The sequence below is a fragment of the Balaenoptera physalus genome, assembly GCF_965194825.1.
Source record: "Balaenoptera physalus genome assembly, chromosome: 7".
NCBI lineage: Eukaryota > Metazoa > Chordata > Mammalia > Artiodactyla > Balaenopteridae > Balaenoptera > Balaenoptera physalus.
Genome location: NC_138886.1, coordinates 120,475,367 through 120,502,781, shown reverse-complemented (window position 1 = coordinate 120,502,781; position 27,415 = coordinate 120,475,367). Strand labels below are relative to the sequence as shown.

At 39.3% G+C, this 27,415-nt stretch overlaps 1 protein-coding gene and 1 long non-coding RNA gene across 4 annotated transcripts; one reads left to right on the top strand and one right to left on the bottom strand.

Moving 5' to 3' along the window:
* Positions 1–478: 478 nt before the first annotated feature.
* Positions 479–27,415, bottom strand: LOC309664023 (kynurenine/alpha-aminoadipate aminotransferase, mitochondrial-like). 3 transcript variants are annotated; one of them, XM_082468935.1, is made up of 14 exons: positions 25,785–25,894; positions 25,063–25,231; positions 23,964–24,096; positions 20,343–20,417; positions 15,108–15,317; positions 14,473–14,538; positions 13,147–13,229; positions 12,608–12,704; positions 11,327–11,388; positions 10,994–11,058; positions 9,586–9,692; positions 1,733–1,834; positions 1,258–1,336; positions 479–821 (listed from the first exon to the last, which is right to left on the bottom strand). In XM_082468935.1, the coding sequence occupies exons 1-13, from the start codon at positions 25,849–25,851 to the stop codon at positions 1,271–1,273; spliced, it is 1,302 nt and encodes a 433-aa protein (XP_082325061.1). In that variant the 5' UTR covers positions 25,852–25,894; the 3' UTR covers positions 479–821; positions 1,258–1,270. The 3 variants fall into 3 exon arrangements, with proteins under 3 accessions (XP_082325061.1, XP_082325062.1, XP_082325063.1); XM_082468937.1 differs by lacking the exon at positions 479–821 and adding an exon at positions 27,314–27,415 and having other exon boundaries at positions 828–1,336; XM_082468936.1 differs by lacking the exon at positions 1,258–1,336.
* Positions 1,844–9,119, top strand: LOC309664136. The gene is made up of 2 exons (XR_014265647.1): positions 1,844–8,082; positions 8,437–9,119. It is a non-coding gene; the product is annotated as an uncharacterized lncRNA (long non-coding RNA).

Here is a 27,415-nt window from a genome sequence, read left to right as displayed (position 1 = left end):
CCTTACACTTACTGGGTTGTTTGAAAAAAAAATTAAGTGAGCATATATTTAATAATCAGATGAGAAAAATAAAGACGTTAAAGGTGAGAAAAAAAAGCATTAAAAAGTATATCCTAAGTACCTCAAAGGAGTCTAGTAGATTGAAATTACAAAACTGATAAGAATGCATTTTGAAAGTTGTGTAGTTTCATAAAAATACAATGTAGTACATTTTTCTCAGTCCTTAATCTCTCCTCCTTACTTAGAATTAATAGGGAGACTTTATGTATGTTTAGATTCAGAATTTTATTTTAAATGGATTTCTGTGCCATAACATAATATCTGTGATACTCTTACTAAAAATTATGTATAACAGTCAAATTCTAACAATTTTTGCAACAAGCTCTCATTACATTTTCTTCAAAATAGGAAAAGTTCACATTACATACCATTTTGAACATGATTGTTTGTTTACAAATAATTTACTGTAAAAATGTTATTTTCAAAGAAAATTTATGGGAAATGATAAAGCAACTACAAAAATCTTTACAAGAAAATCCAGGATAAAAATACTTTTCGGGGGTTGAAAATTTATCAACATGTACAGGTGGATTATAAATATATTTTGGCAATCTGATGGGTTCAAGGGCACTTTAAAAGTTGTCTAGTTAAATTACTACAGATATGACGTGTTTGGTGAAACCCAATCTGTAAGTCTAACACCAACAATCATTTCTTCCTGGTAAAACATAGAAATAATTTATCTGAAAACCGTGAGTGCTATGAAGAGCTCGATTTCTTCATAAAGATTCCTTTATAAATTGGGCTAATCCCTGGAAAGCCTAAAAGCGAACAGAGAGAAGAATTAATAAAATTAGAATGCTGCTTAGGAAAAGTCTGTCATAACTTTAGAAATTTAAACAAAGAGTATCCGTCTTAGGTTGAGATCAGACAGTGAAAGGTCAGGATTAACCTCAGTTTTATCTGGGTCAGAGGCCATCATGTCCACTAATATAAGTAGACGGAAGCATATCAGAGCCCCAGGAAAATTTTCAAATCCTTATTCCCTCAAGATCATCATATTCTCCCAGAACTCGAATTATTTTTTTCATATACTCTCTCACCTGCACGTGCCTTCTGTATAGTTTCAGTTGTCCAGCTCTACGCATATATAACTTATGAAAAGCATATTTAGTGACATGAGAAAGCAAGTCAATCAAGAACACGCCCGGAGACAACCCATCTCCAAGGATAAGTATACACTCTTCTTACACTTACTGGACTCTTCAGTTTATGGCTCTTCTGTGGGTTCCCGACACACAGTTCTTAGGAACTTGCTTCTTGGTTTCCTGTAATCCTGGTTAAAGCTGGACTTTGTGATTAAGCAATTACTTAACTCTAATCATTAATATTATTCTATTTGACCCTTCCCCCAGAGATAGAGATGGATGGCTTCATGAATTTGTACTATGGCTCATGTTAATTCCATGAAGGAGCGAAAGAGGTTCTCTCTGTAACGTGTTGATAATCTGCCAACACTGTTGAGCAGGTCTGAAATCTATTCAACTCCAATTTGGTCGCATCATTTGTCTATAGAAGCCTGGCAACTTCTTTGAATGGTAGTTTGTGACTTTCCAACTAATACCCATTTTGCAGAAACCCAAGAAGATATCAAATAATGTTGTAACTCCCAAAATGAACACAAAAAATAAATGGATATCTAGTTTTACTCTAAAGAGAATATTGTACTCACCATGTCCATCTGCTCTGGAGAAGCTAAAGAGAAGGATGCTCTGAAGTAGGGGCAAGGAGCTGAACTATCAAGGTAGAAGTTATATCCAGGAAGCATGAATATCTAAGAGAGTTTATGGAAAACACGTGATGTACCATTAAAGAAAACTAAAAGGAAATATAGGTGAATCTAAGCTCAGAGTGGAGGATGACTTTTAAACTTAGAAAGCAATGAAAGAAATCACAAGAGAAAAATCAATTTATATAAAATTACTGCATGTCGTACAATAAAACTAAAAGCATAGAAACCAGTGTTTACAATAAATACAGCAATTCTACCTCTTCTCCATATATTATAAAGAATGCACAGAAACAGAGGAAAAACTTTAAAATGGACAAGGACAGCTTATTCAAGAAATAGAAATGGTAATAAACACGAATAAATGTTTAACATAACTAGAACAGTAAAATAAATCCAATGAAATATCATTTTAAAAAATATTTTATTTCATTTTTTTAAGTTAAACTATAGCTGATTTACAATGTTGTGTTAGTTTTGGGTATACAGAATAGTGATTCAGTTATACATATGTGTATATGTATATGTATATCTATCGATCGATCTATCTTTTCTTTTTCATATTCTTTTCCCTTATAGGTTATTATAAAATATTGAGTATAGTTTCCTGTGCTATACAGTAGGTCCTTGTTGATTATCTATTTTATACATAATAGTGTATGTATGTTAATCCCAAACTCCTAATTTATCCCTTCCCCCCTTTCCCCTTTGGTAACCATAAGTTTGTTTTCTATGTTTGTGGGTCTATTTTCATTTTGTAAATAAATTCATTTGTATCATTTTTTTAGATTCCACATAAGTGATATCATATGATATTTGTCTTTCTCTGTCTGACTTACTTAGTATGATCATCTCTAGGTTGATCCATGTTGCTGCAAATGGCATTATTTCATTCTGAGTAATTCTGGCTGAGTAATATTCCACTGTATATATGTACCACATCTTCTCTATCTGTTCCTCTGTTGATGGACATTTAAGTTGCTTCCATGTACTGGCTATTGTAAATAGTGCTGCAATGAACATTGGGGTGTATGTATCTTTTTGAATTATACTTTTCTCCATATATATTCCCAGGAGTGGGATAACTGGATCATATGGTAACTCTACTTTTAGTTTCCTTATGAACCTCCATACTCTTCTCCATAGTGGCGGCACCATTGTACATTCCCACCAACAGTGTAGGAGGGTCCTGTTTTCTCCACACCCTCTCCAGCCTTTATTATTTGTAGACATTTTGATGATGGGCTTTCTGACCGGTATGAAGTGATACTTCATTGTAGTTTCTATTTGCATTTCTCTAATAATTAGTGATATTGAGCATCTTTTCATGTGCCTGTTGGCCATCTGTATGTATTCTTTGGAGAAATGTCTTTTTAGGTCTTCTGCCCAATTTTGGATTGGGTTGTTTGTTTTTTTGATATTGAGCTGTATGAGCTGTTTGTATACTTTGGAAATTAATCCCTTGTTGGTCGCAACATTTGCAAATATTTGTTCCCATTCTATAGGTTGCCTTTTTGTTTTTTTATGCTTTCCTTTGCTGTGCAAAAGCTTTTAAGTAGGTCCCATGTATTTATTTTTGTTTTTATTTCCATTAATCTAGGAGACAGAACGAAAAAGATATAGCTGTGATTTATGTCAAAGAATGTTCTTCCTGTTTTGCTGTAGGAGTTTTGTATTATCCAGTCTTACATTTAGGTCTGTAAGCCATTTTCAATTTATTTTTGTTTATCGTGTTAGAGAATGTTCTAATTTCATTCTTTTACATGTAGCTGTCCAGTTCTCCCAGCAACACTTACTGAAGAGACTGTCTTTTCTCCACTGTATTTTCTTGCTTCCTTTGTTGTAGATTAATTGGCCATAGGTGCGTGGGTTTATTTCTGGGCTTTCTCTCCTGTTCCAGTGGTCTATATTTCTGTTTTTGTTCCAGTACCATACTGCTTTGATTACTGCAGCTTTGTAGTATAGTCTGAAGTCAGGGAACGTGACTCCTCCAGCTCCATTCTTCTTTCTCAAGACTGCTTTGGCTGCTAGGGGTCTTTTGTGTTTCCATACAAATGTTAAAATTATTTTAGTTCTGTGAAAAATGCCGTTGGTAATTTGATACAGGGATTGCATTGAACCTGTAGTTGGCCTTGGATAGTAAAGTCATTTTGACAATATTGATTCTTCCAATCCAAGAACACGCTATATCTTTCCATCTGTTTGTGTTGTCTTCAATTTCTTTCATCAGCATCTTACAGTTTTCCAAGTACAGGTCTTCTGCCTTTTTAGGTAGGTTTATTCCTAGGTATTTTATTCTTTTTGATACGATGGCAAATGGGATTTTTTTCCCTTAATTTCTCTTTCTGCTCTTTTGTTGTTAGTGTATAGAAATGCAACAAATTTCTGTGTATTTATTTTGTATCATGCAACTTTACCAAATTCATTGATGAGCTCTAGTAGTTTTCTGGTAGTGTCTTTAGGATTTTCTATGTATAGCATCATCTCATCTGCAAACAGTGACAGTTTTACTTCTTCTTTTCCACTTTGGATTCCTTCTATTTCTTTTTCTTCTCTGATTGCTGTGTCTAGGTCTTCCAAAACTTTGTTGAATAAAAGTGGCGAGTGGGGCATCCTTGTCTTGTTCCTCACCTTAGAAGAAATGCTTTCAGATTTTCACCGTTGAGTATGATGTTAGCTGTGGGTTTTTCATATACAGCCTTTATTATGTTAACGTGTGTTCCCTCTATATCCACTTTCTGGAGAGGTTTTATCATAAATGGATGTTGCATTTTTATCAGAAGCTTTTCTTGCCTCTATTGAAATGATTGTATGGTTTTTATTCTTCAATTTGTTAATGTGGTATATCACATGGATTGATTTGTGGCTATTGAAAAAAACTCAAAAAACACAAACGTGGAGGCTAAACAATATGCTACTAAACAACCAATGGATCATTGAAGAAATTAAAGAGAAAATCAAAAATACCTAGAGATAAATGAAAATGAAAACACAAGTATCTAAAACCTATGGGATGCAGCAGAAGCAGTTCTAAGAGGGAAGTTTATATCAATACAATCAATACCTCAGGAAACAACAAAAATCCCAAATGAACAACCTAACCTTACACCTAAAGCAACTAGAGAAAGAAGAACAAACCAAACCCATAGTTAGTAGAAGGAAAGAAATCATAAAGATCAGGGCAGAAATAAATTAGAGACTAAGAAGACAGTAGAAAAGATCAATGAAACTAAAAGCTGGTTCTTTGGAAAGATAAGCAAAATTGATAAACCTTGAGGCAGACTCATCAAGAAAAAAAGGGAGAGGGCCCAACTCAATAAAATCAGAAATGAAAAGGAGAAGTTACAACCAACACCACAGAAATATAAAGGACCATAAGGGACTACTACAAGCAAGTATATACTAATAAAATGGACAACCTAGAAGAAATGTCCAAATTCTGAGAAAGGTACAACCTCCCAAACCTGAAGCAGGAAGAAATAGAAAATATGAACAGAGCAGTTACCAGTACTGAAATTGAACCAGTAAGTTAAAAACTCCCAACAAGCAAAAGTCCAGGACCAGATGGCTTCACAGGTAAATTCTATCAAACATTTAGAGAAGAGTTAACACCTATCCTTCTGAAACTATTCCAAAAAATTGCAGAGAAAGGAACACTTCCAAACTCATTCTATGAGGCCACTGTCACCCTACTACCAAAATCAGACAAAGACACCACAAAAAAAGAAAATTACAGGCCAATATCACTAATGAACATAGATGCAAAAATCCTCAACAAAATAGTAGCAAACTGAATACAGTAACACATCAGAAGGATCATACACCATGATCAAGTGGGATTTATCCCAGGGATGCAAGGATTTTTCAACATCTGCAAATCAATCAGTGTAAAATACCCTTTTTGAGTTATCAAATTTGGGGGTGATCTTTCAGCTGGGAGTTGAAAGGTAAGTAGGCATAGGCCAAGCAAAAAGTAGGGGAAGAGTCTCTCAGGGAGAAGATACAGAGTGTAGTGTCCCCGAGGTGCAAAGAAAATTGGTCACTCAAAGAGGTGGAAACACTTAATACATAGAGTGAAGGAATAAAAATGATAGGTAATGGTGTCAAAACGGTGGGACACCTGCTCTTCTTGGTGACTTCTGTGGCCAACAGCTCGCTGCCCCAAAGCATGTGTCCTCTGCTTCCTGCGCATGGAAACACACTGTTCCCAGCCTCTTTCTAGATGCCTGTGGCTGCGTGAGTGAATCCCAGCCAGGAGAGGGGAAGTTTTGGTGCTACTTCTCGGCCTGGCCCCGAACGTCTCCCTGTGTGACCCACCATGCCCTCTCAATGCTGCGGTCATCATGGATCCATGTGTTGAAAAACTCAGAGCAAGAAGGTGGCAGGAACCTGGGTCTCTGACTCACGGCAGGAGCAGAGGAGCCTGTAGACCACGTCTTTGAAAATTGTGCGTGAGTCAGAACTAAGCTGGGTTGTGTTAAGTCTTTGAGATTGTTGTCTAGTAAAATCATGACATTCAGAACTTTAAGAAACTGCTTGTATTTTCATGGTGTAAATCTGGCCCCTGGATGTTGAAGTTAGGTGAGCTGGGAATGAAATGATTTGGGGGTATTCTGGGGAGAAAATTTCAAGGCTGAAGATGAGTTTTTTTTTTTTTTTTTCCCTGATTAACAATGAAATGAAAACTGTCATTTCTACCAATATTGGGGAACAGTTTAGGGATGTGCCAGAAACAAGTTTCTGTGGAGAAGGAGGGCGTGGTAATAATCTTGCAAGGTGACCAAAATCTGGGTTAAGAGAGTGGTGTTAAAGTTAGAGATTTAGAAAAGTTGAAGGTCCATGCAACAGGGTGTATGGAATAAATAAAAGGGACTGAAAAAACTATAATAAAATATGAAGCCTGTGTCCTTATCTCCTAGCTCAGGGATACAAACAAATAGCCACTTATCAAATATTGTGAATAATAATGGCATTGATAACAAAGCAAAGAAAATGTAATAAAATTGATTTATTGTACTAAAATGCACTTATATGAGTTAAGTCATTTAAGTATTTATTAAGCACTTTCTATGTGCTGTTATTAACATTAAAACAGTTCATAAAGCATGAGTCCTGCGGTCAAGTACGATGATTACAGGGAATGAGTGACTTTCCCAGGGCAGTGGATTGGCTCTCGGGTCCAGGCAGCCAGTTCCCAGCTCTGACCTCTAGACTGTCTCTTATGCTCTAGCACAGGAGTGTGCCAACAACAACACCATCTGTTCTTTGTACTCACTGCCTCAAGACAAAAGTGACACTAGAAACAGAACTTGGTGTTTACAAAAGAGTGACGAACATGATAAAGGAATTAATTAATGGAGAATGGTTGATTGACTTGGTAAATTGGAAAGCTACACAGAAGCATATTTAGATGTCTCAGCTTAATTAGTGCCTCTGAATGAAATCTAAGTAGACCTGATTTAAGTACAAAAGGAGAAAAAAACCTAGAAATCCTTGTGGGCTAATTTTAAGTGAAAAAAGCAGGATATAAACTTTTCTGTGTAATTTTAATCATGTAAAATAATTGCACAGCCATATCAAACAAACAAACCACCCGATTAAAAAATGGGCACAAGACCTGAATGTACATTTTTCCAGAGAAGACATACAGATGGCTAAAAGGCACATGAAAAGATGCTCAGCATCATTAATCATCAGGTTAATGCCAATCATTAACCATTCATCATCAATGCAAATCAAAACCACAATGAGATATCACGTCACACTTATCAAAATGGCAATCATCAAATGGACAACAAATAACAAATGCTGGTGAGGATGTAGAGAAAAGGGAGCACTTGTAAACTGTCGGTGGGAATGTAAATTGGTGAAGCATTATGGAAAATAGTATGGAGGTTCCTCAAAAAACGAAAACTAGAACTACCATATGACCTAGCAATTCCACTTGTGGGTATATGTCCAAAGAAAATGAAAACACCGCTTAAAAAAGATACATGCACCCCAGTGTTCATTTCAGCATTATGTATAATTGCCAAGATATGGAAACAACCTAAGTGCCCATCAACAGATGAATGGATAAAGAATATGTGAGATATATATATATATATGTAGTGATGTGATACACAAAGTCATAAAATGAATGAAATAATGCCATTTGTGACAACATGGATGGACTTGGAGGGTATTATGCTTAGTGAAATAAGTCAGAGAAAGACAAATATGCACTTCTACGCAGAATCTAAAAAAATAAAATGAATAAATACAACAAAAAGAAAGAGACTCGGGCTCCCCTGGTGGCGCAGTGGTTGAGAATCTGCCTGCCAATGCAGGGGAGACGGGTTCGAGCCCTGGTCTGGGAAGATCCCACATGCCACGGAGCAGCTGGGCCCGTGAGCCACAATTACTGAGCCTGCGTGTCTGGAGCCTGTGCTCCGCATGCAACAAGAGAGGCCGCGATAGTGAGAGGCCCGCGCACCGCGATGAAGAGTGGTCCCCGCTTGCCACAACTAGAGAAAGCCCTCGCACAGAAACGAAGACCCAACACAGCTAAAAATAAATAAATAAATAAATAAATAATTTAAAAAAAAAAAAAAAAAGCTCATAGAAACCTTTAAAAAAAAAAAAAGAAAGAGACTCACACATAATAGAGACAAACTGGTACTTACCAGTGGGAAGGGGGAAGGGGGAAGGGGGAAGGGCACGATAGGGGTAGAGGATTAAGAGGTACAAACTATTATGTATAAAATAAAGAAGATACAGTGACATATTGTACAGCACAGGGAATATAACCAATTTTTTATAATAACTTTAAGTGGAGTCTTATTGTTAAAAATATTGAATCACTATGTTGTACACCTGAAACGAATGTAATATTGTAAAGCATTATACTTTAATAAAAAAATAATTTCATAGGCAAACTACTAGATATATATAAGCTGTTCAAGAAAATATTTCACAAATGGTCATAAAATCTGGGTGGTAAAATTATGGGCTATTTAAAAAATTTTCATTATGCTTTAATGAAGTATAATGTTACCATGAGTATGCTTTACTTTCATAATCAGGAAAAAAATCCTTTTATTTTAATACTAATGGCTTATGGTTACCAGTGGGTAAGGGGAGGAGGGTTAAATTGGGAGTTTGGGATTGACATATACAACTACTATATATAAAACAGATAACTAATAAGGCCCTACTGTATAGCACAGGGAACTCTACTCAATACTCTGTAATGGCCTATATGGGAAAAGAATCTAAAAAAGAGTGGATATATGTATATGTATAACTGATTCACTTTGCTGTACACCTGAAACTAACACAACATTGTAAATCAACTATACTCCAATAAAAATTTTTAAAAAATAATAAAAAATATTACTGGCTAATACTTATCAAGCATTTACTATGTGCCAGGTATTAGTCTAAGTACTTTATCCATATTTATTGCTTTCATCATCATAGCAACCCTAACAGGGAGAGGTTCTTATTATCTGCATTTTACCCAACGCCATGTATAAGGGCAGGGCTGGAGCTGGGATTCACACCCAAGGACGTGACTCCAGAGAGTGTGCTCTTAGCCACTAAGCTAATCAGTAGCTAAGCTGAATGACTATTTCCCCTAGTTTAGACCAGGAGACTAGTTCTGTAACCCAAACTCTATTATGTTCTTAGTAAGGAGATAATGTATCTGATAGGCAAACATTATGCCTTGGGTTGGTGGGCAACGATAGATATCTCTCGCCATTTTATTAAGATATTACTTTAAAGAAAAAATACAGCTTTTCTTCCTGTTTTACCTCTTTCTTAAAGGCTTTCTCCTCGATCAGTTTTCTTACATCATGAAGGCCCTTAATTTTAACCCATAAAAACATTCCAGCAGTAGGAACCTGCCATTCTGCCAAACCTACAAACAAAAGAAGAGAAGAAATATTTCCCGAGACCATTTTTGATGATGTCAGCTATATCGCTGAAATGACAAATTGCAGTAACTGTAAACTAGTATTTCCAAAAAAGTTCCTTCAGGGATAGCATTTTTAAAAATATAGTTTTATGAGTCCTGAAAGTTGATGCTCTGAGTTTTATTTTAAAAAGTAAGGGGAGGGTTTGAAAGGGAGAGAGGAGACTCGTGTTTATTTACGATTTTAGTGGGTCTCAGGGCAGTGCGGGAAATCCAGTGCCATGCCCACCTCCCTCCCTTAGAACTGTCCCTAAGCCAAACACGGCTCTTTCAGTTTTAGGAGCGGATTCCTCAACTCTTTCTAGAGCCTTCTAGTGTTTCAACAAATCCTATCATTTATGTAATTGTTCATAAGTCTAATGAATTGAAGTTTTTATCAGAATGTAATTAATTATGAAAGGAGTACATAAAATTAAGAAATTCTGGTCATTTGTAGACTTTATGCTTCATTGAATATAAGGGTACAGAAACCAAGAAGGAAGAATAATTATTTTGATTTTGATTATTACCCTTTAAAAAAAAAATCCTTGATGTTGACTAAAGCCTTTTTTTCAACTTCACTATAGGAAGTGGTAGAATAGTACTCTTATCAAAAAGATAGTAATTGTGTTTTTACCAGGACTACATAGGGAACAAGATATGAGGGAAATAAGAAGTGAATACTTTGTATTTACTATTATTCTTGCCGAAGGCATTTTTAGTGGTGTAATTAAAGCCATGCAATTCATTTTACTTTCTTCCTTAATAGAAAATTAAATCTAAACCATTCTGAAATCAAATTAGCAATAGAAAATATTAGATAAATGAGGTTAATTATTAAAAGGCAAATTGTCTGTAATGAGAAACCTGCCTTAGATTGTACTATTTTGTCTTTATAGAGTCAGAAAAGGAGTATGTTGTTGATTTCACAATTCCTCTTCTATTTGGAGCAAAATTTTGAAAACCTTTTGAGTACAGATGTTATTTAACTTTAAGTAGGTTATTGCTGGTTGATTGTTAGACTAATTGGTCTTTTTTCTTCAAACCACAGATACTTTGCAGCAGTCAGGTATAGTAGAAATGCGTAGAATTGTGCCAGGGTTTGTGCTGTTACTTCTGAGATCATTCATAGGGTAACATTTTCTTGACAAGAATACTCCTGGGCCCTGTTTCCTTCCCCAGGGTTATTAACAATACTCTGTGGTGTGTATCACTCACTCATATAAGGGCTACTGTTCATCCCAGGACAGGATGTAAGTTCCACTCACCACTTAACCACTTGTCTGCGGCTGCCAATAATGCATCCCTTTGCTTTCTATAGAAATCAATAATCCTAGAAGAAGAAAACAATGAAAAGGATGTGTTTGCTACATTGATTGCAGACACTAAAAGGCTCTGGAGTCCAGTCTATAAGAATCTATTTTCTATCTTGATGAAAATGTTGAATTCTTGATGAGGGAATAGAGCATATTTATTTGACCTGTCTGGTGGTAAACTTTTTTACCATTGTGGTCTTTCCATTATTTTGGAATAATTCAAAAATGAAAATTAATAGAGTGAAGTCCATTTCTATATAAAGTATGGAACCTAAAATACAGTACCTCTCTACATGAGCCAGGAAGCCCTCTTCTCCCCATTGGTGGAGAAGCTGTGATACCAGGAGCTAAAAGGGATGAGAGAGTTATAAGGTTCATCCTCTAAGATGTTTTTTTTGCCAAAGATCACAGCAAATCACTCTTGATTATGTGCAAACGACCCTAAGAAGAGGCAACAACCTGCACGCAGCCTTATAGGCTCAGCGACTTATAACAACGTTGATTAATAACAATGACAACAATAATAGTAAAAATAACAAATATTGATATGGTCCTTGCTATGTGCTGGAAACTGCTGTACCATACGAATATAGTTCAGCTAAGTTGATCTTTGTAATACCCTTATTGGGCAGGTCATTATTTCCACTCTACTGATAAAGAGAATGAGGCACAAGGTGAAATTAACGTTCCTGCAGTCACTGCGCATCACAGAGCCTGGACTTAGGGCAGACTGTCCAGCCCCAGATCCACCCAATAACTGCCGCCCTAGATGGCCTCTCTAAATATAAAACACATACAGGCTATATAAGAAGTTATACAATATATTTAGAGATTTTTGTATCCAGAATGAAAGTTCTAAATGTTCTAAATGGATAGTGAAATTTGGTTGATAACAGATACAGAAAATATAGAAAAAGCCCCCAACTTGATAAAACATGGGATATCTGCACTTTGTGGAATGTATAATGTCAAAGAAATGTCCATTCTACATGAACTACCCCTTTTGCGTTCTTAGGTAGCCGTTCTGTCCTTAAGGTCTGATTCTCAAGGTTGCCTTAGGGATGGGTCCAATAATTTCTCAAAGCTTGTAAAGAAATTTATACATTCTCCAAAAATAATTTTACTGTATTTTAGTTAAAATACATTCCATCTGGTGTCTGTAGGGAGGTTAGCACATGGGCAGTGAAGGCAGACGTCGGGCCACCACACGGGTTTGAACCCGTGCTCTCAGATTCCAGGACAACGAAGCTAACGGTGTGTTACTTCACCAAACCTCTTCCGCCCTGTCGAGTCCAACACAGTTTTTATGGGATTCCTAGGCTAGATGCCAGGACACAGATGAATAAGATCTCTGACCCTCAAGGAGCTTGATCTACACTGTGAAACAGCACCAGGTCCATTCAAATCTCTTTTGCCTTTTAAAGCAAACATCTGCTGTATGTGGTCTCCTAATTCAGTTCATGAGGAACTAGAGTTGCAATCAGTGATTTCTCTCTCTGCCACCTACACGCAGTCATATTTGCCAACATCTTTTTTATTTTATGATCTGATTCAAAAAATTCCTACCTGGGTGAAAGTGCTGGTGTGCATTGTTGAAACTTCTGTGTGTAAAACAATTCTCTCGATCAAGGGCTTTGGACCAGTTATAAACCCTATTCGCAACCTGCACAAAGAGAGAAAAGGCACAATACCAACCCTGCATTAACAATTAATACCTTGTTACTGATCTCACGGGGAAGAAAGTTGTGACCTGGGGACAAATGGACCTAGACAGTTAACACATTCTAATAAAACAACTTCTTATTTAAAATACACATTTAAATTAAATTGTACAGTTAAAATAGAATGCATATCTGACCAGGTATTTCTAAATGTGCTCTATCATATATGCAAGCAAAAACCTGACCAGTCCCCATTAAGCTATAGGTTAATGGCCAAGTATCTTTGACCACTCGGAAGGATTGGTAGAAAAGCCTGTTATTAATAGATAAAATCAAACAGGAATACAAGTATCTTAAATGAGAAGAACTGTTTGCACTAAGAGATGCTGAGGTGCAGCCTCTGTCACCTGTAGATGCAGCCTGAAGGCACAGCCAGGGCCTTACCCAGAGGACAGGACTTTGGAAAAGGAGTCAGCTCGGATGACACGCCCATCAACGTCCATGGAGAGAAAAGTCGGTGCCCAGGGCTTGAAATGGAAGAAAAATACTGTTGGTTTGGGAAGTCTGTTAGAGACCGTATCCCTACTTTGTGCAGAGAGTGGGGAGGAATGGATTTGGAGAACAGTAGGACAAACATCCTTTTTCTTGTCTTCGTCTCAGCCCTTTGAGATGGAGTAAGAACCAGAGATGCATGTTCTTCTATTCGTATCTGCCGATCTTCACGGCTTTTCTGCCAAACACACACACACACGTCCTCTCACTTGCTCACGATGCCACTCCCGTGAGTTTAGGGAAACCTCACACCGGACCTCCTTGTCCCAAGGCTTGAGATCCAGGATGAACAGATTTCGAGGAAGGATTCAAGAAAAAGTAGTTTGGAAAAGACCAAAACGAAGAGGGCCATCAGCATTCAGGGCTGTTTAGAAAGAGAATGCTGACCCTTAGACCAACTAGAAACACAAAAAAGGTGCAAATGAAGACGAGCAGTGTAGTCGGTGTGCAATGCTGAAACTTCCATATTTACTTCACAAGTAAATGCCAACGAGAAAGGGGGCCATGGTCGTGTTGAAGGTGGGCGGCAGGCAGACATGGTATTCAGGCCAACTAGATAAAAAGCCAAGAGTTCTGTTTCTTCTCCGTTGATATAAAGTGGGGACTGAGTCCATGTGTTTGTTCTGTGCAGCCCTGAGAGCAAATACAGTGTTGGATTTTGAGGAATTGGGCATTGGGAGTCTGTACCACTACCGTTGTCTCCTAGGAAACCATGCTCGTCCACAGTGGTGTACGTATATAGTAGGAAGGGATCTAAAAGTCCATCATTCTGCAGGTAAGTCCCCGGCCCTAAGTGACAGGGATGGCGAGTGGGCAGCACGATGCTAGGAACGCCCCTCCTCTGCCCACCGCCACCTCACTGACTGAGCGCGGCCCTCCTTCTCCTTCAGCCTGGACACGCTCCCAAGTCCTCGGTCCATCAGCCACCCCCGAGAGACCGAGGTTGACACCCAAGGAGACGCCCACTGCATAACCCTGGTACGATGTCGAAGGAGCCACGATCTGGATTTGGGTTCCAGACGACCCTCACCCTTGACTCACTCGACCTTCCACATGCCTGGCACGGAGAGCCAGCCACTGTTCTAAAGGTAAGGAATTTCTGGAAAGAGCAGTAATACCAGAGATGAAAATACTCAGCAGCCCGGCTAAACTCAAATCAGCACAGTAACTTACAGCCACTTACCTACTGATTGTGGGCTGAGTTGACACTGCACTTACCTTGCTGAACTGCATAAAATAGTAAGGATCGTCTTCTATGATGAGGAAGTCGTATTTTCTTGCGAGCTAAAAAAAGTTAAAGGAGCATATTTATTGCTTCAGATCGCTCGAAGATGAAAATCACTTGGAATCATAGTTCTTTGTACTCATTTCTGTGTAGCTTAACATATGATTTTAGAACAATGTTTATAGTGAAAATCTTAGGCATCCTGTTCAGCTACCTAGAGGAGACTTTACAAAAGGAGCCTGCCTCCTATTTTAAAGGAATTTCTTTGTAACCTGAAATGACAAGAAGTAGGAAAGGGAAGGGACAGGTTGAAAGTACAAACATAAAATAATGAAAATCAAACTTGGGGCCAGTTATTAAATAACCTCACAGAGTTTAACTTCACACCAAGAATAACATTTCTTTCAATGAAAATATCAATTAAAGGGAAAGAAAAATCTCATAGTCAACAAGAGTGTAATAGTTTCTTGAATTTAAAGTCATGGCGACCCTGGCATAGATGACTTCCTTTAATTAAAAATCATCTTCCTTGAGAGCAAGGGGTCATGAGAAGGAACCTGCAGAGCGCTCTTCGGAAGAGTCAGAACAAAACAAGAACACAGCCACATAGCACATGCTTTGAAAATACCTCGTAGATTTCCTTTTTGCGGTTAGTTGTTAGTGAGTTCCCGGCAGGGTTGTTGCCATTTGGGACAGTATAAAGAAATTTGGGGGTGTTTTTCTCGGGGTTCTTTGAATCTTCTGGTTTCCATCTGGAAAGTATTTCTCTGAGGGAGTCTGGAATAATCCCGTGCTCATCACTGGAAACATTAATCATGTTGCAGCCCAGAGGTTGCAGCTGTCCAGTACAAAGAGAAAAGAAAGCCCAAGACTCAGACTTGACACAAAATATCAGTGTCACTGGTTCTTACACTAAGGAGAATGTTACCATTTATACCCTGAAACACAAACCTGCACTCAGCTCTTCGCCCACAGTGCATTATCTTCATAATCATGCTTAGAACTGGTTCATAAAATAGGTGTTTATTAAGGCATGTTTTTTGACAAAGTAAATTAACCTTATAAAGCATCTATGATGCTAATACGTAAAATAGTTATAAGCAGAGGTGATATTCAAAATATCGGACAAGTGGTGTAGCATGGGCACATCAGATACAGAGCAGGCTGGAATGGGGTCCTGGAGGCCCCCTACCATGCCAGCATTGGCTCTGTACTATGGGGTGTTCAGGTTGGTCTTAGGAGAGGGACAGGGGAGCCAGGGTGGTGCTGGGGCACCAAGGAGCATCAGGGCAGTGGCTCACCAAGGCATGTGGATACTATACTGTACCGATTGCAAAGGCTGAAGTCACAAGTAGTGGCCTTGTTTATAGACATTGTTCTATGAAAGTTTTGTGTTTTTATGTTTTATGTTTGTGGACGAACATAAAGAAAAAAATCGGAACTTAATAAGTAACAAGCAAAGGAAATCATCAACGAATGGAAAGACAACCTACAGAATGGGAGAAGCTATTTGCAAACAATGGAACTGACAAGGGATTAATTTCCAAAATATACAGACAGCTCATACAGCTCAATATCAAAAAAACAAACAACCCAGTCCAAAATTGGGCAGAAGATCTAAATGGACATTTCTCCAAAGAAGACATGCAGATGGCCAACAGGCACATGAAAAGATGCTCAATGTTACTAATTATTAGAGAAATGCAAATGAAAACTGCAATGATGTACCACCTCACACCGGTCAGAATGGACATCATTAAAAAGTCTACAAATAATAAATGCTGGAGAGGGTGTGGAGAAAAGGGAACTCTCCTACACTGTTGGTGGGAATGTAAATTGGTGCAGCCACTATGGAGAACAGTATGGAGGTTCCTTAAAAAACTAAAAACAGAATTACCTTATGATCCAGCAATCCCCTTCCTCATCATATATCTGGAGAAAACCATACTTCTAAAAGACACATGCACCCCAATGTTCATTGCAGCATTATTTACAATAGCCAAGACATGGAAGCAACCTAAGTGTCCATTGACAGATGAATGGATAAAGATGTGGTATGTGTATGTATGTATGTATACACATATATATATACACACACACACACACACACACACACACATATAAACACAATGGAATATTACTCAGCCATAAAAAGATTGAAATAATGCCATTTTCTGCAACATGGATGGATCTAGAGATTATCATAGTAAGTGAAGTAAGTCAGATGGCGAAATACAAATATCATATAATATTGCCTATATATGGAATCTAATAAAATGATACAAATGAACCTATTTATAAAACAAATAGACACACACAGACATAGAAAACAAACTTCTGGCTACAAAAGGGAAAGAGAAGAGGAGGGATAAATTAGGAGTTAGGAATTAACATATACACACTACTATATATAAAATAGATAACCAACAAGAACCTATTGTATAGCACAGGGAACTATACTCAATATCTTGTAATAACCTATAATGGAAAAGGATCTGGAAGTTATACATATATATGTATAACTGAATCACTTTGGTGTACATCTGAAATGAACACAACATTGTAAATCAAGTACAATATATTTCAATAAAAATTTTAAAAAATAGCAATAACTGAGCGAGGTTCTCAGAAAAAATATTTTCAAAGGATAAGCAAACGCTTTTTTAGCAGTCAAATGTAGAATTATGCACTGAGAATAATCCAGACCCCACTTATGGTAAATTTAAAAGGTCTTAGACTTAGAAATCACATAAACATGAATAAAAGAAGTCAATATTGGACCGTGAGATAAACACACATGGACCGTAAGCATATTCCCTCACAGCCTGGCATTGGTCTCTGTTTGGGTGTGTGCAAACGTGTGTGCATGTGTGCTGTTTACATGGACAAAAGTTTTATATTTATAGGCATCGTGTAATCTTATGACGTAGTAGTTTAGGAAAATAATTAACAATTAGTATCCAGTCACTAAGAAAAGGTAATTATTTTATTTTAGTTTTTTAAATTAGGGCAAAATATGTAAATAACAAAAATTTGCCATTTTAAAGTGTGCGACTCAGTGGCATTAATTACATTCACAATGTGTGCATCCATCGTCACTATTAATTTCCAAAATCTTTTCATCACTCCAAACAGACCCCCTGTATCATTAAGCAATAACTCCCCACTTCCCCCACCCTCAGCCCCTGGTAACCACTAAGCAACTTTCTGTCTCTATGAGTTTGCCTATTTCAGATATTTTGTACAAGTGTAATCATACAATATGTGTCCTTTGGTGTCTGGCTTCTTTCACTTGGCATAGTGCTTTCAAGGTTTATCCATGTTGTAGCAGGTGTCAGAACTTCCTTCCTTTTTCTGGCTGAATAATATTCCATTGTGTGGATGGACCACATTTTATTCATGCCCTGATGTAAACTTGGGCTGCTCCATGTTTTGGCTGTTGTGAATAATGCTGCTATGAACGTTTATGTTTCTGTTTGAGCCCCAGTTTTCAAATCTTTTTGGGTACATACTAGGAGTGGAATTTGTGTGTCCATGGTAATTCTATGTTTAATTTTTTGAGGCACTGATAAACCGTTTTCCACAGGGGCTGCACCATTTTACATTTCCACCAGCAATGTACTGTGGTTCCAATTTCTCTACATATTCACCATTACTTGCTATATTCCATTAAAAAAATAATAGCCATCCTAGTAGGTGTGAAGTAGTATCTCACTATGGTTTTGACTTTCGTTTCTCTAATGACTAGTGATGTTGAGCATCTTTTCATGTACTTATTGGCCATTTATATATCTTCTTTGGAGAAATGTCTATTCAAGTCCTTTGTCTATTTTTAAATTAATTTCTTTGTCTTTTGTTTTTTAGTTGTAGGAGGTCTTTATGTACTCTGGATATTGAACTCTTACCATATATATGATTTGCATGTATTTTCTCCCACCCTGTAGGCTGATTATTCACTTTCTTCATAATGTCCTTTGATGCTCAAAAGATTTTAATTTTTGATGAAGTCCAATTTATCTATATTTTTGTTGTTGCTTGTATTTTTGTTGTTTATATCTAAGAATAGTGCCAAATCCAAGGTCAAGAAGATTTGCCCTTATGTTTTCTTCTAAGAGTTTATAGTTTTCGCTCTTATATTTAAATGTTTGATCCATTTTGAGCTAAATTTTTATATGGCATGAGGTGAGGGTCCAATTTCTTTCTTTTGCACGTGGAAATACAGTTATCCCACCACAATTTGTTGAAGAGACTTTTTTTTTCCTGTTGAATGGTTTTGGTACCCTTGTCAAAATCAGTTGGTCACAGCTGTATGGTTTATTTCTGAACTCTCAATTCTATTCCATTGGCGTATGTATCTATCCTTAATGCCAGTACCAGCCGGTTTTGATTACTACAGATTAAGGCAGTTGGTTTTGAAATTGGGAACTGAGAATCTTCTAACTTTGCACTTTTTCAAGATTGGTTTGCCTATTTGGACCCTTTCCAATCCCAAATGAATTTGAGGATTGGCTTTTCTATTTCTGCAAAAAAGGCTATTGGAATTTTGATAGGGATTGCATGGAATCTGTAAATTGCTGTGGTAGTATTGACACCTGAACAGTATTAAGTCTTCCAACCCAGGAGAAGGTGATGCCTTTCGGTTTATTGGCATCTTCTTTAATTTTTTTCAGCAATGTTTTTTAGTTTTTAATGTGGAAGTCTTTCACCCATTTTGTTAGATTTATTCCCAGATATTTTATTCTTTTGGATGCTATTACAAATGGAATTTTCTTAATTTCCTTTTCAGATTGTTCATTAGAAAAGCAATGTTTATAATATATTTTTACCCCTACTTGGGAGTGTTGAGGAAATATGCCTTTCATCAAGACTAGCTAATTGCTTTCTATATATATTCATTTTTCACAAAGATAATATTAAATTCAAAAAAAAAAAAGATAATCCATGAAGTTAGATTCAGTAGAGCATAAGGGCCATCTCATTAAATCCCCTACTCTAAGCTAGAATTACTTTGCTAGCATTCATGTCAGGTGGCCATTGAGAGTTACTCTGAGCCCCTGCAGTGATGGGCAGTGCTTTACTCCTCAGAGAGCTGGTAAGGCTGATGGTTAGACAGTTGTTACATTGAGTTGAAACTGTTTTCCTGTAGTTTCCATCCTTTGATTCCAGTTGTATGAACCTGAGGACATGCACAGACAAATCTAACTCCTCTGTCACATGGCTAGCTTTAATGTACTTGAGGACAATTCTCATGCCCCCGTGGAGTCTTCTCTTTCTGCAGAAAAGAGCATAGTTCCTAAAACAATTCAACCTATGGTATTATTTCCATTTGTTTGTTCACTCTGGTCGTTCTTCTCCGACTGTGCTCCAGTCTGTATTCACATCGACCCAAAATTATTGTGCCCGCGACAGTGGTGTGTTCTGACCAGGGCACAGCAGAGCAGGTGATCCGATTCCTCGTTCTGGATATCAGAGTCCCATTAACACTGGAGAGGAAAGTCCTAATCATACCATGTTACTGTACAGTTATTCTCCATTGACATATGATCATCCTTAGGCGTGTGGTAATATAGACGGTAGTGAAAAAACGTCTTTGTAAATTAAGTCACATTTCAGGTGAAATATTAAGAAATCTGGACATGATTTTGCACAACCCAATTCTAGCACCTCTACATTTAGACTTTGTAAGGAGAAATGTATAAAGCAGAGGGTACATTTCACATATTTTACATATATTAATGATTCTCCTGTTTAAGAATAAAGGTGCTATTTTATGTTTCAGTGGACAGATAATTCTTAAGGTGCAGTGGTTTCTTCTTATTTGTTATAAGAAAGAGAGTTGCCTTTTGTAGAAGTGTGTACTCACAGCATGAATTGTTCCTGAGTAAATAGGTTCATTTACGAGGATATTATCTCCAGGATTAATGATCATTTCAAATACCTAACAAAAGAAGCATAGGTTAGCTTGGTTAGTTTGGTTTCCAATCTTAGAAACCACCCCCCCCCCCATTTTTTTTTTTTAGTTTGGGCTCACTAGGATTCTAGAGAAGGAGTTGGCGAGTTTTCTGTAAATGCCAGATGGGATGTATTTTGTGAGCCCTGGTGTCTCCATTGCAACTACTCATCTCTGCCTCAAGGTGAGAAAGCAGCCGTAGACAATACGTCAGCCGATGGTGTGGCTGAGTTCCAGTGAAGCTCTACTTACAGAATCAGACAATGGCTGGCTTGGCTCTCAAGCCACAGTTTGCAAACCTCCATTCTAGGTTGAAAAAAAAAAAAACATAACTGCTTTGGCTCCTAAAATTTATTTATTCCTTTTATTCCTTTTCTGAAAAATTTAAAAATATTTGCTATAAGCCAGGCCTGTGTAAAGGATGGAGATAAAGGGACGAGCATAAAGGCATGGTTTTTACCCTCACGGAGATACTGGTCCACCATTCTGACTAAATCTTATACGAGTCACAGAATCATTCCTTCCTGCCCTGTGATGTTTCACAATCCCCAGGTCAAGCCTCTCCTCCCTATTATTTTAACAACCTAGAGCTCTTCATAAACAGCACGGCCATTATACATTGGGACAGAAGATTTGACTTTTGTTTCCTGATTTGGTCTAGGATGTTCCATTTACTTTTCCTTAGGAGCTTTTGGCGTTTTATAACAGTGTCATCCTCTGACAAGTTTCTAATTGATTCAGGATTTACAGGACCTCCTAGGACCAAACAAATCACTGGGTGGCTTGTGTATCATCCGTGGATCAGATGAAAACCTCATCACATACATTTCCCATGTCAATTAGGGGACATGAGAAAGTCAAATATCCTAAATGAGGAGGGAGGGCTGTTTATTATCTGAGACAGGGACACCTAAAATAATATCCATCCTGGAGAACAAAGTGGGAGAAATATTAAACCATATTCCCAGGAGGCCTCTGTAATAAGCATGGCTCTAAGCCAGTGAGTTACTGATGCATTTGGCCATCTATGCTATCTTCCTCTTTGATATGACCGATGCTGCAACAGGCAAAGAAGAAACTTTCTTGTGCATCTTTCTGGAAAAAAAAAAAGGCACATAATGTCCCTTCCTAAGAAAAGAATTTCACTGAAAAGAACTTTTTTTTCCTACTAGTTTGGAGCATCACAAATGTTTCTCTTCAAGAAAAAAAATCAAACAGCAGCTAATCCTTTTATTTTTCCTAATTCAGGACAAAAAGGGGGAGGAAAATTATAAAGTCTTATTACTTTAATACCTTATTCTGTAAAAATAATTTAATTGAACTTCAATAAAACTAACCAGATTATAACTTTTACATTTACATAAGAAAGAAGAGCAAGGGGCTTCCCTGGTGGCGCAGTGGTTGAGAATCTGCCTGCCAATGCAGGGCACACGGGTTCGAGCCCTGGTCTGGGAAGATCCCACATGCCGCAGAGCAACTGGGCCCGTGAGCCACGATTGCTGACCCTGTGCGTCTGGAGCCTGTGCTCCACAACAAGAGAGGCCGCGACGGTGAGAGGCCTGCGCACCGCGATGAAGAGTGGCCCCCGCTTGCCACAACTAGAGAAAGCCCTCGCACAGAAACGAAGACCCAACACAGCCAAAAATAAATAAATAAATAAATTAAAAAAAAAAAAAAAAAAGAAAGAAGAGCAAGAAAGCTACTCTGGTTTGAGATAAACAAGAGTCATACTTTAATCTAGATGTGAGGACTGAATGTAGAGCCTCCTTATCCAGGACTAATTATTCATGAAAAAGAAAAGAAAAAAATAGATGAAACTTTAACCATATATGCAGTCTCTTTATCCGGGGACCCCCCAGTGGTGGTTACCTCTGTGGAGTTCCTGGAACCCAGGAGAGAGGCAGACAGAGAGAGAGAGAGAGAGAGAGGGAAAGAGAGAGAAAGTAACCCAGAGGAGAAGTCAGCCACAGACACAGACATATACATAGACCTGGAGAAGCACAGCCAAGAGGGAATCAGGGTACAAGAGGCAGCCGGCACAGACGATAACACCAGCAGACACACAAAGGAATGACGTTTCCACTCAGGAGTATCAGGATACACCCTCAAAGAATTTAAAAGTCATACACTGAAATGTTATAGCCACAAGCAAAACTGAAATTTAGCCTGAATCTCTGAGTCAGATGAAAGTAAGCAGCGCTCACTAAGCTGCAGGTAGGGGTTGAGTTCTCCCTGAATGGGAATCTTGTCCTAAGGACTCAGAGCTCTGGGTCAATGATGATGGGATCTCTGTTTAAGAGAAATCAGGTTGCAAATGAAGCAACTGACAAAGGATTAATCTCCAAAATATACAAGCAGCTCATGCAGCTCAATATCAAAAAAACAAACAATCCAAAAATGGGCAGAAGACGTAAATAGACATTTCTCCAAAGAACACATACAGATTGCCAACAAACACATGAAAGGATGCTCAGCATCACTAATCATTAGAGAAAAGCAAATGAAAACCACAATGAGGTATCACCTCACACCATTCAGAATGGCCATCATCAAAAAATCTACAAACAATAAATGCCGGAGAGGGTGTGGAGAAAAGGGAACCCTCTTGCACTGTTGGTGGGAATGTAAATTGATACAGTCACTATGGAGAACAGTATGGAGGTTCCTTAAAAAACTAAAAATAGAACTACCATATGACCCAGCAATCCCACTACTGGGCATATACCCTGAGAAAACCATAATTCAAAAAGGAACATGTACCACAATGTTCATTGCAGCACTGTTTACAATAGCCAGGACATGGAAGCAACCTAAGTGTCCATCGACGGATGGATAAAGAAGATGTGGCACATATATACAATGGAATATTACTCAGCCATAAAAAGGAACAAAATTGAGTTATTTGTAGTGAGGTGGGTGGACCTACAGTCTGTCATACAGAGTGAAGTAAGTCAGAAAGAGAAAAATAAATACCGTATGCTAATGCATATATATGGAATCTAAAAAAACCGGTACTGATGAACCTAGTGGCAGGGCAGGAATAAAGATGCAGACGTGGAGAATGGACTTGAGGACACAGGGAGGGGGAAGGGTAAGCTGGGACAAAGTGAGAGAGTGGCATGGACATATACACACTACCAAATGTGAAATAAATAGCTAGTAGGAAGCTGCTGCATAGCACAGGGAGAGCAGCTGGGTGTTTTGTGACCACTTAGAGGGGTGGGATAGGGAGGGTGGGAGGGAGGCTCAAGAGGGAGGGGATATGAGGATGTATGTATGCATATGGCTGACTGACTGTTGTACAACAGAAACTAACACAACATTGTAAAGCAATTATACTCCAATAAAGATGTGAAAAAAAGAAAGAGAAGTCAGGTTGGTGAATGTCTTTAAGTTCCGTTTATGATTCTAGGTGAAGACAAGGAAGCCTTCGTAACCCACAGAACACGATGCTCTGTGGCTAAGGGAGAGATGGCCGTATGGGTGAACGTAGTATTTGATTCTTCCCGCGGGCGCCCTTCCTTCCAGCCTTACCTTACAGAGACCTTCTTGGCTGCCACATGTGACACACATGTCCATTTGTCCTTGGCTGGGTGGATAATGGATGGTGGGAGGATTATGCAATTTTACTTGTAACTGTTTCAGCCAGGATAACAGCTCTGGGAGTCTAAAGCATAAAATGCATTTAAAAATTGACAGTAGTGAAAGTCATAATAGTAGATAGGGACTAAATGGTGGCTTTATAGCAGGCACTTTAAAGGTCCTCAAATGCTTTTTGCCAATGTTAATATCTTTACTTAAAAGACAAGGCAACAGACTTAGAGATTAAGAAATCCACATAAAGTTAATCAGCTGGTGATTAAAAGAGCTGAGATTTGAATCTACAGCTTTCTCATTCCAAAGCCTGTACTTTTTCTTTTACATTAGAGCACTCACTGCGTAATTAATTTTTTGTTTCCCTTAGGGAGATTTCTGTAGGATACCTAAAGTGCAGGTTCAGTAAGTTCTTTCCATCACGGAAAGAAAAGCCTAGGTATACATTGTATACAATACAATTCTTATGCACCCAACATGCATTATTCTTCAATCACAGAGCAAACAGGCTTTAATAAAGTATAATTCATAGACACTCTCTAAGTTACCCTTTATCACTGGAAGAAGACCAGCTAAGGAAAGCTTTAGAATATGTGTTCCAGTTGCCGTTATGAGATTAAACACATCTGAACTGAGGGCAACACGCTTACATAGCTGCCTGTTTAGAAAGGGAACATAATCATTAAAAAATTTCCCCAGGACCTAAACTGGCTGCTTCCTGGGTCATCCTTTTCCTCCTTTCTCCTACCCTTCTTCTTTACCTAGCTATATTCTCTCTTTTTCTTTTCCCATCTCAGCTCAAATGGAACCACCTTCCAAAAACTTCTCCCTCTCCTAGTCATATAAGGTTGAGAAGCAGTCACTGGGGGTCTTAAGCATTCAGTATCATTCCTGCAATTATTTTTTTTTCTAAAACTCTTCCCCAAACCTTCCTCACTGCTGAATACCCAGTTAAAAACCACACAGGTCACTTTATCAGCGAGCTGTAGAATATTGCTCATGAAAATGAACCAAGGTTACATTATCTACTGATCAGTACCCAGCACTCTGAGAATACTGCAGTGCTCTCTTCATCATCTCTTCATCAAATTGGATGGTCTCTCCGTTGTCTATGGTGATAACCGCAGTCTTGAAAGGGAACGTGTTGGGGTTTGGTGCTCCAGTCGCCAGGGAGAGGACAGATTTCGATGACTTGCCCAATATCTCAGCTACAACAAATAAGGAGGAGAAGAAGAAACACTTTCAGTGAAGACTTTCCTAAACAGATGGTTCAGCATGTTGCATTAAAGTCAGTAAAACTTTAAAGTGTAACGATTTCTAGTGATAGAATGCTAGTCCGAAAGAAACATAGAAGATGCCTTTTTTTGTGGACCGACCTCACCGGTGGAGGAACTAAGGAAGAGACACGTGCATCTATGAAGGCAGAGTGATCAGGCAGACAAGCCAAGGGCCACAGTAACAGAAAACGGTCTTCCACTCGGCCCGTCCCTGCCCGGCTCCGCGCGCACCCCGCTCTGTCCCGCGAACCCGCCCTCCCCACTCCGCACGCGCCCGCACGCTGAGCCGAACCCCGACTCCTGTGCCCGGAAGCGGCCACAGCGTGTCCACAGCGGCCTGCCCTGTCTCTACTGCTGATGGCCCGCCCTCGTGCCCGTTCCAGCGCGGCTTCTGTGCCAGGTCTGCGCAGAGCCGGGCTCAGGCCGCCCCGAGCAGCTCTGCGGGGACCGCCCCCTCCGGTGGGAGAGCAGGGCCCGGACTCACCCATGAGTCGAATGGCAGAAGGCTTCCTGGCCGCGCTCGCAGCCGTGATGAACCGTGTGTAATTCATTCTCGGATTCCAAGCGGCAAGCCCCGCCTTAGGTGGTTGAAGACTAGGAAAACCAAGGATCCGCGTCAATCCTGCCCCCTAACCCCTGCAAGGCCGCCTCTGCTGTCCCCCGCGTGTGGTCCGGCGCGCGGAGCCAGGAGAGGCCGCCGAAGGCCCGGCTGGTGGCTGCGCGAGAGCCTGGTTAGGATCCGGCCTGGCGCGTAGCAGGACTGGCAAAGTCCACGGGCAGGTTAGGATGCGGGCCCCTCCCGCCTCACTCCCTTTGGTACCTCCCCCTGCCGCGCGCCCCTCCATCCCGGCCCCGCCCTTCCATCCAGGCCCCGCTCCTGCCACGCCCTCCTCCGGCCCCGCCCTGCCACGCCCCTCCATCCCTCCCCCGCCCCGGGCCGCGACTCCAGACCCGCCCCCGCCCTCGTATGCGTCTACCCTGTCCCGCCCGTGACCGCCTGTCCTGCTGGGGACCTGACCACGCGCCTGCAGCGTGCTCTCTTTGTTGGCGCAGGCAGTGCGGGAGGCCGCATTTAATGATTTACCACTGGGTGTTTTGCACAAGGTACTTAATCTTTCTGGGCATTAGTTTGCTCACAGGGCTGTGGGCAGGATGAAATCAGGGAATCTCAGGCACTCCTCGGCACAGTGACCTGATCTTACAAAAGCCTTCAGTAACTGTTAGCTATTATTTTGACTAGTAACAACGTTCTTAGCAAAACTAAGGACTCAAGTCTCCTAATGGTTTTTGCTAGAGAAACTGGCAACTTTTAAGGCAGATTATGTCCTTAGTTCATTCATGTACGCAATTAAGGGTCTTTGTGAGGTTACCTATTTAAAGAAGTGTTGCCTCTGCATTTTTCTAGAAGTTAGCTCAAGAAGCTCTAACTAACCTCTAAATTATAAACCATAGTTAATTATGAAATAAAAGTGGAGATTTTGATGTTACTAGAGATTCAGGATTCCCCCTCACCCCATTAGTGTGGTTCCCTTGGATACTTAGATACCTTAGATACACAAACTTAAACTTCTTCCCTTTGGTTGTAGGAACCTGTTTGTGAAAGGTCTTTGGTGTTCTCAGGTCTATGCTGCTTATAATATTTATTACATAGAGACTTTTTTTTTTTTAAGTACGGAACTAATGCCCGCCCATATTTCCAATCAATGGCAATAAAACTAAAGGAGCCAAAACTAAAGAGATTTCAGGCCAGCTCGTCATAAGATGCAGGCTCTCAAGCTTCAAGGGTTTGCTGAATTTTCTACTTGGCTGCTGGAGTTGGACAGGTGAGAGGCTGAGGGTGCTGATTCGTTATGAGGTGGTGATGATTTAGGTCAGGTAGGGAGGCAGAGAAGTGGCCCAGCAGGGCGGCTACTGGAACACAGGGGACCTGAGGGTTGTGCTTAGAAAATGCAGGCAGAGAATGGCCAGAGTGGTGGGAAAGGGTAGGCAAGGGCTAAGTCGGGGACAGCTTACCTGACAATCAGAAGCTGAAAACTGAAGAGACAGTTGATTGCCAGAGAAATCCAACAGACCAGACTTTGAAATCGTCAGGAGCAACCGCAGAAGGAGTTCTTT

Coding starts and splice junctions, on each gene's coding strand:
- LOC309664023 (XM_082468937.1), bottom strand. CDS start 25,851: ATGAATTACACACGGTTCATCACGGCTGCGAGCGCGGCCAGGAAGCCT. Junction 20,418..23,963: donor GCCAAGAAGGTCTCTGTAAG/GTAAGGCTGGAA, acceptor TTCTTTTGTTAG/GTATTTGAAATGATCATTAA. Junction 14,539..15,107: donor GCAAAAAGGAAATCTACGAG/GTATTTTCAAAG, acceptor AACTTTTTTTAG/CTCGCAAGAAAATACGACTT.